Below are 11,329 nucleotides of genomic sequence, written 5' to 3' on the forward strand. Positions count from 1 at the left end.
AAGAACTTCAATCACGTTGCCTCTCAACCTTCTACGCTCCAGTTAACAAAGTCCCAGCCTTTATTTATTATCAAACCTTCCATACCTGGCAACATCCTCCTGAACCCTCTCCAGCTTGATAATATCCTTTTATATAACAGGACGACCAGAATCGGACACAGTATTCCAGAAGAATTCTCACCGACATCCTGTACAACCTCAACGTGACTTCCCAACTCTGATACCCAAACTCTGAACAATGAAGGCAAGCGCGCCAAACACCTTGTTAGCCATTCTGTCTATATGTGACACAAGCTTCAAAGAATTATGTACCTGAACTCCTTTAAACTATTTCTCTTGTTGCAAAAGCATCTATATTGTTGATAGGTGACCTGGATTTTTATTGTTGATAGTTACTATTGAACATCCTCACTTTCCTGAGGAAAATCAAATTTGTGAAGTGTTATTTATCTATGAAAAGTACATGTTCCACAACACGCCCCAAAGCCCTACCATTAATTGTATAAGCCCTAATGTTGTTTTCTGTACTGAAGTGCAACACCTCATGTATCCAGATTGAACTCCATCTTCCATTTTTCAGCCCATTGACCCATTTGATCAAGATCCCTTTGTAATCTTAGAAAACCTTCTTCACGGTCTACTATGCTGCCAATTTTGCTGTCATCCGCAAACTTACTAACCATGCCTTCTATATTCTCACCCAAATCATTTATATAAATGACAAACAAAAGAGGATCCAGAAACGATCTCTGTGGAACACCGCTGGTGACAGGCCTCCAGTCCAAAAAGCAACCCTCCACCATCGCTTTCCATCTCCTGCCGTTAAGCCAATTATGTATCCAACTGGCACACTCACCCTGCATCCCATGTGACTAACTTTACTATTTAAATCTACCATGTGGAATCTTGTCAAAAGCTTTAATAAAATCTAAATAATCATCTATTGCTCTGCTGTCATCAGTCTGAGCCATGACAGAGAAGACTGACAGACAGAGCATTTTTGGTGCTGACATATTCAAAATTTTGGGTTGCTTCAGATACATCAACACTAGAATATTGGAAATCTCAAAAATGGGAGAAAAACAGGGTGGCCAGCCAATGTCTGAAAGGGAAAAATGCAACATTTGACTGTGCTCATTCCTCAGAGCTTCTCAAAAATGGCCTGTCACGCATATCTAATCCAAGATTATTTGTTCTCTGGAAAGAAAGACAATATTTAATATTGTACTGTACAGTAATCCAAAGATTTTTGCACTGTAGAAGATCGTTACCTGTTTGGTTTTTGTTTTGCTGTAGGTATCTAAAATTGGCTTCTTCCTCTCCTTGACAGCTGATTTTGAAAAGTAATTTTCCAGTTCCTGGATATTAATGGAAGGCTCTTCTAGTGCTGCCCAAATCGGCAATGTTTCCGTTTCCCTTTAGAAAAAGAAACATTTGCTTTAGGTCATGAATGTTCTTAAAATCAAAAAGCATTTTTATTTGAAGAACAATGCAAGTGCTGACTTGCAAATTATTTAAGCAATTATATCATTCCAGGTACTCACCAACAGTTGAGGGGATTGCTTCCTTTCTCAGCATAATCTAGACAAGGAAGCTTTGCAAACGTATAATGTAACGGGAGACCTGCAATTGCTATTTCACTAATCAATTAAAAAGCTCTTCAGATTAAAGACTTTTTTCTTAAAGTGTTTCCAGCAGCCGCCTGCAGATTAAACTCTAGTAATCCTCCAGTCATTACATCATGCCTTAAATCGAATAGATCGCAGATGTTGAACATGCTACCCAACAAAATAAAAAACTACTTCCAAAACAGCAGCAGTTGGGACATATTGTCAGGAATGAAGTAATTAGCTATTTAGCATTTCACTACTTCTTTTGAAAAATAAAACAGCAATGTATGAATTAAGCTCACCAAACTGAATTTGGTATTCTAAACCTCTTTACAGTTAAACCAACTACACAATTCAGCGAAATATTTTTATGTGTATTCACTTTGGATAAAACTTAATGTAAAGCAATATAGTTAGACAGCAACAAAAATTTGAGAATTCTGGAGCTGAAATGGCAGCTACTAGTAAGTCTGCAGCTTAAGGCATTGTGGATCAGTACTTCATTTTTGGACCTCCTGCTCAAACTCCCAATACTGCAAGTTTATAAAACTGTCCAGATTTTTGCCAAGAAATATTATGGAGAAAACAGCATCAGTCCATTACATCTGTGCTGGCTCTATGATGATGCTTTCCGTTAAGGACTTATTGAAGCAACCATGATGATTATTATGTATAGGCTCTACCTTAAGCTACTCCAGCAATGATGTGCTGGGATCAACAACTTAAACCATTTTTCGTTGGGTCAGGTCTAATTCTAAACAGGACAGATTTGTCCTCAGCCCTAGCATCACTAACTCTCAATCAAAACTCAGGACAGTGTCCTAGGCCCATCCACCTTCAGCTATCATCTTCCCTCTAAGATCTGAGGTGGGGATTCTTGCTGAGGATTACACAACGTTCAGGCACATTTGCAACTCCAGGGACTGAGGCAGTCATGTCCAGATACAGCAACACCTGGACACATTCTGATTTGGAAGGTAAGTAGCAAGTAACATTCATATCACAAATGTCAGGATGTGACAACCTCCAAAAAAGAGAGAATCCAAACATCACCCCACACCATTAAATGCTATTACCACCACTGAATGTTCCACTATCAACTTCCCCAACATTATCACTGATGAGAAACTGAACTGGATCAGCTTTATAAATGCAATGGTTCCAAGAGCAGATCAGAAACTGGAAATTTTGTGCCAAGTTCTAGTGCCCTAAAACCTGTCCACCATCTACTAGGGACAGCAGTGCAATGGAATACTCTCCACTCCTTTTGACGTACGCAACTCAATTCCATATGATAATGATGAAAACTGGTCAACTTTCCCCTCACAGCTGATTAATCAATTTTATGTAGCAGTAGTCTGACCCCAGTGGCAGTACTGTGACCCAGTTCTGGGTGTCACACTGTTGAAAGGTTGTGAAGACTTTGAATAAGGCGCAGAGGAGATTGATGAGACTGGTACAAACAACAAAGAACAAAGAAAATTACAGCACAGAAGCAGGCCCTTCGGCCCTCTAAGCCTGCACCGATCCAGATCCTCTATCTGAACCGGTCACCTATTTTCCATGGATCTGTATCCCTCTGCTCCCTGCCCATTCATGTATCTGTCTAGATACATCTTAAATGACGCTATCATGCCCACCTCTACCACCTCCGCTGGCAACGTGTTCCAGGCACCCACCACCCTCTGCGTAAAGAACTTTCCGCGCATATCTCCCTTAAACTTTTCCCCTCTTACCTTGAAACCGTGACCCCTAGTAATTGAGTCCCCCACTCTGGGAATAAGAAACAAGGTGGGGAGGGAATAGAACAAGGTGGAGGTACTGGAGATGGCAGCAAAGGCAACTGGCCAAGCAGCGCTCCGGGGCTCCTGAGCCTGTCTGCTCCTCAGGACCAGGCCAGCCACGTCTTTCTTTCTCCTTTTCTGTTCCATCTTTTCTTTCTACTTTTCAGCAGCAACGACTAAAGGTGGCAGCGTGGGGCGGCCGGCAGCGAGAGCAGCAACAAAAACAGGCTGTAAGGTGGCGGGAGCAGGCTGGATTGTTTGGGTGGGAGCGGGTTAACCCTCCGCAGAGGGTGAGCTCAGTGTGGCCAGGTGTTTGAGGACTGTGGTGTTGAACAGCTGTGTTTCTTTGTTGTACTTTTTGGTAAAAAGCACTGTCATATTTAACCTTCTTTAAAAAAAAACAAACACTTTGTTGCTCTCATTTTTCTGATTCATACCAAAGATGGCAACGTAACAGGCCTCTTGTAAACTTTTCACCGTTCTCAGGTTTATTGTCACACGTACTCACATTATTCAATCAACCAGGAGAAAGCAGCCCCACTTGATTAGCACATCAAATACATTCAACGTTCACTCCACCATCACCACCAATATACAGTGTGGAACATCTACAAACCGCACTACAACAACTCACCAAGGTTCCTTTGAAAACACCTTCAAAATCTAAGGCCGCTCTACAACAGTGCTGTGTGTGTACCTACATCACAAGGGAAGGGAAGTGTTCAAGAAGGCAGTTCTTCTCCTTTTTGGAGATTTTCCAAAATCAACCCGCTCAGAGATATTACACACCGCTTGAAGCCAGGGCTCCTGGCTCAAAAGGCAGTGACACCACCACTGTGCCACAAGAGGCCCTGGATCTGACCTTTGAAAGGGCAATTAGGAATGAGCAACAAAGTTGGCCTAGCCAGAGAAGTCCACACCCAATAATAAATAAAATTCCCCTGCTCATTCTCCAAAACATGCATTTTTATCCTTCTGTATTCACTCAATTATCTCTTGAGCATTACTACTCAATCTGCTTCTGCCACCCTTATGTTACCTCCAATTTTTTTCCTCAGCTCAACTATAAATTGGTGTATTCTGATTACTGACACTACTGCCCTGGTGTTGCGACTGTCAGGTTTTATTAAATGATATTTTGGGCCCTCCTTAATAAAAAGGTAAAATGAAGACAATCATGTGATCTGTTATCATTTCTATGCAATAACATGCCTGTATGGCATGATGGGGGGAAAGGGGGTGAAGGTGGGGGCTGGAGAAGACTAATTGCGAGCAAGTTGCAAAATGTTCATACCACAAAGCAAAAGGAAAGCTCGTTTTTATTGTGGTCAGATGTTCATTCACTGGAATTTTGGTCAGTGGGAAACAGCTCCCCTGGGAAAAAGATAGCTGCTCATTTGGTCTGGAAAGCTGGTGGTCCTCTTCAAAATATCCGGCAAAACATAGGAAGCAGTACGGTTCCTGTGTGAAGAGACAAATCCTACGGCAAATTAAAGATTTGTCCTGGATGGGCTGCGACGCATAAATCAAAGAGGATCGTGTTGCAGATGGTCAGTGCAAGGATTCACCAAAAACTGAGGGAAACATCTTTCGACAGTGACTGAACAATAATAGAGCTCAGCGTAAAGGGAATGAGTGTGGACAGTTTCAGACAACAACTGCTGAGAGGGGATTGTAATGTGTACAGGGGATTCTTTGACAAATTAAACACCAAATCAGGGGTTTTTACATCAAAAACTGGGAGTACAAACAGGAATGTGACAGCAGCATTTGAAAAAAAAACTTACAAGGCAAAATGGGTACTCCAAGGATAAATTACGTAAACCAAATCAGAACCAACCATTCCATAAAGCATAACACAAGCTTGAAGACCAGCGCCTCATCAGTCAAATGGTAATGTTCCAGATTCAAGTCAACTTGAACAATTTCACATCAATCTCAACCCTTCATCATTCCTTGACCCACCTTGGTTATTTTCCTTTGCAGCTTTTGATCTTCATCTGGTTTTTCCTCATATGCTTTCACACAGCAGCTGTTCAGTATTCTGCTATTCACATCTCCTCTGTACCCATCTCGCGTTTATTTATTTTTGTCCCATCACTTCTCCCCGTTTTTCTGCCCCACCATAGCACTTATGATTCTCTTGACTTCCACCCCATTCTGACTCCGACCCTTGGATTTGTTTCTACATCCTCCCCGTTTAACATACAAGTTGCTGCATTGTTTTTACCTTTTAAAAAAAAAGACTTTTCCCCCTGTTATGATAAAAAGACCACACAATCTGAAATTTTAACACTGTTCCTCTCCTAAAATGCTGCCAGGACCGCTGAATATTTCTAAAGAAGGGGGTTCTGAAGGGTCACTGCACAAGAAACGTTCACTCTGCTTTCTCTCCACAGATGCTGCCAGACCTGCTGATTCTTTTCCAGCAAAATCTATCCTTGTTGCTGCTGAATATTTCATTTTTTTTTGTAAGTCTTCCTTTCTGGTAGAGGGAGCCATTTTTGATACTTTACGTAAGAAATGTGGCAGATGAATCTGCCATTGCAAGCACGCAATGTTAAGGCTTTCGTTACTAAACAGTAGCACTGCATTAAACATATTGTATGCACAAATTTTGAGCAGGGAAAGGCTGTCTGTCACCCTACGCATCAGTTTTCAAGCATGTTCTGGTTTGCAACTGCGACAATGATTACTGAAACTAATTCATACCACATCAGTGCTCATATGCTACAACATGATTTAATTTCCCTCTTTGCCTTTGTTACATTTCCAAATTAACAAGAGACAGTGCTGAACTAATGATGCAATATCAACCAGAGCACAATTCTCTTTGCAAATAGTCCACGTTAATGACCCTCGAAAGCTACAATTCCTGACAAAATTCAGAGCAGAAGCCAACTTAATGCAAACAACAGGACTGCCTTCGAGTGCGACATATAAACAAAATCAAAACCTGGATCAAAACTTGACCTAATGTGCCTGTGCTTTCACACATGACAACATCGAACAGTCCTCAAAAATATTATCCATGGTCTACACTCCATTCGGAATCCATTACCTTATTTAATGTTGAGCTGCACACTTGTGAAACGTATCACAGTTATTGACTGAAGTGAAACGATGGGGAATTATTTTGGCGCACATTTTGTGGCAATACTGGGAACACAACTTCCTGTGAATGCTGTAGTAAAATTGACAGTTTCTGAAGTCCACGTGAGCACAAAATAGTAGGAAAATCCAGCAGATACTGTCAATGATTCCACCAGAGTGTGCCCCAACCCAACTGCAATTATAGAACTAATGGGAACTTCAAGTCTTACACTGTTATTCTTGCTATAAAATCACGTGAACAGTTACCTCATTGAGCTGGACATAACTAGATTTTTGGAGGCTTACCAACTTCATAATCTATTGAAAAATACTTCTGGTGGCTTAAAAACAATTTTTTTTTTTGCAGAATATCAAATTTCTCCATAATCATCGATAAACTTTTGATGAAAGTCGCTCACCACTATCTGAAAGTCATTTCCAAGAAGGGTTCCAGGAATAAGAAACTTCAGTTAGGATGATAGATTGAAGAAGCTGGAATTCTTCTCCTTTGGGCGAAGGCAACTAAGAGAAGATCTGATAGATATTTTCAAAATCATGAGCTGGCTGGATACAGTAGATAGGGAGAAGCTGCTCAGGCTCAAAACACAAAAAAGTGTGTACTTGGAGTGTGCACACAATGACGTGAAGTAAAAACAAATTATTTCACAGCAAGTATTAGGGTATGGAATGCACTACCTGGAAATGTGATGGAAACAGGTTCAGTTGAGGCATTCTATAGGGCATTTGGTGTTTATCTGGAAAGAAATAACATGCAAAGGAATGGGGAAAAAGCAGGAAATTGGTACTGGGTAATGATACTCATTTGAAGAGCCAGTACAGGCACAATAGGCTTAATATCCTTCTGCACAGTAACAATTGTGTGTTCCGCTCCAATTCTAACTGCATTCCTTTTAGAACTACTACTGCTGAGCCCCTTTTGAACCGTAGATTGCTATATGAAAGAGAGTGGTCTAAATGGCTAAATACATACTTCACAATTCAAAATATGTGCACATCATATTGTTAATCCATTTTACATTGCCTTGCACAGCTTGGGCCTTCTCCACTTACAAACATTTCGGAATGCCAGTCACCATTTCATTCAAATAAAAAAATGAATAAAAAGAAATTCTTCGATAACGTACTCAAAATGATATCAACCTTTCATTTATTCTCTCAAATCTTTTCCTTGGATGCTGCATTCCCACATCTGGTAGGCACTATTTTAAAAACTTTCACAAATTGGGACCGAAAAGCAATTCATGTTTGTCCAGCACCTTTAAAATAGCATAAAAATATCCAGAGACCTTTTACAAAAGGTAGTTGCTTTGTTCCTCAGGCAGAAGACCAAAAATAGGATCCAAGTAGATCTGAAAGTGCATCTTAAGACAGACAGAGGATTGGAGTCGGAAAGGAGGAGCATCCAGCATGTACATCTTTGGCGCAGACGACGCTAGGTCACTAATATTGCAGTGAGTAAAGTTGGGATTGCACAAGCAGCCAGAACTGGACGACCACAGCGAGAGTACAACATTCAATGGAAGTGCTGGCAACCAGCAGAGTTGTACAAAGCAGCCTATACCTACTCAATCTCAACGTGCTCCATACAGAGCTAAACCACAGGAAGGACATCCACACAAACTTCAATCAGCATTACTATAAAAGGGTATCAAACTACTTACAAGCAGGTTTCTGGATTATTTATTGTGGTTGCCTGTGTATTTCTACACGTTTTGGCAAACTTTTCACATTTGCCTAATATTGCCTCGTATCTAACGCCTCTCAATCATGCTGAAAAGCGTTTTTCAGGATACTTAAAAGACTTAAGCTGAAAGTAGGTGTTGCGAGAGATGGGTAGCAGATACCTAACAGAGCATTTTTGATGAGGTACAGTGCTGATAATATAGTTGAAGCGTTGCCTATGGATTTTCAAAAAGTATTTGATAAATGTGTTTGTCAGCCGAGTTATGCCTACATAAAGAGACTGCAATTGCATAAATACCAAGCTGGCAGAGTGACAGGAATCAATATTGCTGAATGGTTGCTTTTGGAATGGAAGTAAGTGGAGGCCCTCAGGAGGTTAGCAGTAGATCCACAGCTTTTCTTCTCCTGTATTAATGACTTGGATTCAGATGGACAGTGAACAGTTTTGTAATTTGTGGATAACACCAATCTTGGTGTATTGAGCTGCATGGAGAATAACAGAGGGCGATGGATGACAAAAATGAAATCCAATACAGAGAAGGTGACGTTATATTTTGATCGGAAGACAGGAAGAAATGAAAAATAAAAGGACACAATGTAAAAAGTGGAGGGGGCAAGGGGGAAAAGTGATCATAGGCCAGTGGTGGGGAGTACACGTGCACACTTCAGTGAAGGCAGCAAGGCAGGCGGAGTAAACTATTAAAAAGGCATGCAGGATCTTGGCTTTCATAAAGAGACAGAAAATGAAAGTAAGGAAGAAATGCTGAACCTTCAGAAAAGTATTCTAACAACGTCAACTTTAGTGCAGTGCATTATTATAAATTCTGAGCATGGCAGTTCAGGAAGAATATGAAGGCTTGAGAGGAGCTGAAAACAAGGTTTGGAAAAAATGACTCAAGGAGTGTGGGACTACAGTTGTATGGATAGATTGAAGCAACTGAAGTTGTTCTCCATGGAAAAGGTTGAGTCTGCATTTGATAGAGTCGTTCAAAATCACGAGGGGTTCAGACCTAGTACACAAAAAGAAACTGTTTCCATTAGTGGAAGGTTCAAGAACGGTTTGAAGGCAATTGAAGGAAACAATGATAACAGGAGGATACATATATAAATATACAGACACGTAGCAAGTGGTTTGTAACTGGAATTTACTGCCCTAGAGCATGATGGAGGTTGATTCAATTGTAGCTTTCAAAGTGGAATTGGATAATTACCTGAAGAATATATTTTTGCAGCATTACATGGAAAAGACCAGACGAACCGAACTGAGCTAACTACACTCTTTTATAGGTCTCACAGGGACACAGCATGCTGAATGGCCTCATTCCCCAGTGTAAGCATTCTACGTTTCAATAACCTTGGAGAAATGAGGCTGCAGGTGGCTACAGAGAGGGGAGGAGTCAGGCCATGCAAGAAATTGAAAATTAAAAAAAAAAAAAAAAAATGCGTAACTAACTTGGAAGATATGGTATATGATAGTAACAGGGGAAACTGAACTTGGTGGGAATTAGGAATGGACAACTTTGGAGGAGTTAACTTGGTTAAGTTTATGAAAGTTACAAATATGGAAGGTGATGAGGAGTGTGAAGGAGTAAATTGAGTGGAGAGGTAACAAAAAGCATGGAGTGTCTATGTAAAAGAATCCAAAATACATGTATCATCTACCTTCTTCCATCTCTAACAAATTATTAAAGTTGCAAGGTGCAACTTCAGAAAAGGTCAAACAATACCAAGCATTAAGATATTGGACTGCAGTGTGTTAAGAGACACATTTATATCCACAATTTAGCAAAAAGCCTTCCCAATGCAAATTGGTAGCAAGGAACATATACTCATCTTGCAGAGTTTTGTTTTAAATTTAAAAACTGCACACACCTTAAAAAGAAAAAGGCAGAATTGCAGGATAAGTCACTAGTCTGAAGCATAGCCAGTTGTGAGACCCAACAAAGAAAGTAAATCCTGTATAAAACCAGAGGAACCTACATGACTGGACTGATAATTGATCATACTTTAGTACTGTAGTCCAGTGACACTCCATCAGGCTTTGGTTGAATTTAATGGGAGGATGATGCCATGGGAAGATCACATGACGTGGGGCAGGACAGTGGCTCAGTGGTTAGCACTGTTGCCTCACAGCGGCAGGGACCCAGGTTCGATTCCACCCTCGGGCGACTGTCTGTGTGGGTTTCGTCCAGGTGCTCCGGTTTCCTCCCACAGTCCAAAGATATGTAGGTTAGGTGGATTGGCCATACTAAAATTGCCTGTAGTGTTTCAGGGATGTGCAGCTTACGTGGGTTATAGGGGAATGGTTCTGGGTGGGATGCTCCAAGGGTCGGTGTGGGCTTGTTGGGCCGAAGGGCCTTTTTCCAAATTGTAGCGATTCTATGATTCTATGATCCTAATGGTGGTGCTGGTCAATGCATTTTGTAGTTAGGGAGGGAATAAATAAGTTAATGAGAGGGGTAAGGAATTGACATGAAATCATTACAATAAAGTTTTCTACAAAATAATATCAAAATGTTCCATGATTGCAGTGGAAGGACTGCATTTGTTCAACATATTTTTAGTCATATTTAAAACCATGGTATCACTTGTGAAACACTTCCACTTTTGTTTTCATTCCGCAGTGGTATAATCTACTTAGGTTCAGACAATCAACAGACATAATGGTCAAATATATTCCCTTCAACTGGAACAAAATTTTGGCGTGGCTGGTGTCCATCTCATTACAAGAGATTTTAAAGAAGTTAGGATATCAAAAGATTCCCTCAGCAAGATTAGTATTGGCAGCCACATGAAGCAAAAAGGCAGCATAAACAAACAAACAAGTCAGTCAATTCACGATCATCTAATTACCTTTTGCTAGTCAGCTGAATTCTTGACCAATACAGAGGCTTCATTGGACGAGTTGGATCAATTGGAACCTTCCTTGGCGAAGAATCTTTAGTCATTCCCAAAGCAAGAAATCCAGCTGGAAGAGGCGGAGGAAGAAAACCACAGCCTGGAGGGGGGAAGGATGGTGCTGGGGGAGGGAGAGAAATCTCGGATCCAGGCAGAGGAGGGGGAGGGGGAGGCAGGAATGCAGATCCCGGCAGAGGAGGAGGAGGAGGAGGAGGGGGATGGGGGAACTCTGATCCGGGG

General features: G+C 41.0%; 2 protein-coding genes across 2 annotated transcripts in view; both read right to left on the reverse strand.

The window, feature by feature from the left end:
• The window catches only part of LOC109915656 (formin-2-like), a 65,361-nt gene extending 54,117 nt beyond the window's left edge, over positions 1-11,244 (reverse strand). The window contains exons 1-2 of the mRNA XM_048601487.1: positions 11,045-11,244; positions 1,272-1,416 (exon numbers count right to left, since the gene is read on the reverse strand). Of these exons, the coding sequence (XP_048457444.1) occupies positions 1,272-1,416; positions 11,045-11,139 (240 nt within the window). The 5' untranslated portion in view covers positions 11,140-11,244. The remainder of the gene's footprint in view (positions 1-1,271; positions 1,417-11,044) is intronic.
• The window catches only part of LOC109915512 (formin-2-like), a 364,588-nt gene that overhangs the window by 287,829 nt on the left and 65,430 nt on the right, over positions 1-11,329 (reverse strand). The gene's annotated exons all lie outside the window — the stretch shown is intronic.

The sequence above is a fragment of the Rhincodon typus genome, chromosome 9 (assembly GCF_021869965.1).
Source record: "Rhincodon typus isolate 14 chromosome 9, sRhiTyp1.1, whole genome shotgun sequence".
Lineage (NCBI taxonomy): Eukaryota > Metazoa > Chordata > Chondrichthyes > Orectolobiformes > Rhincodontidae > Rhincodon > Rhincodon typus.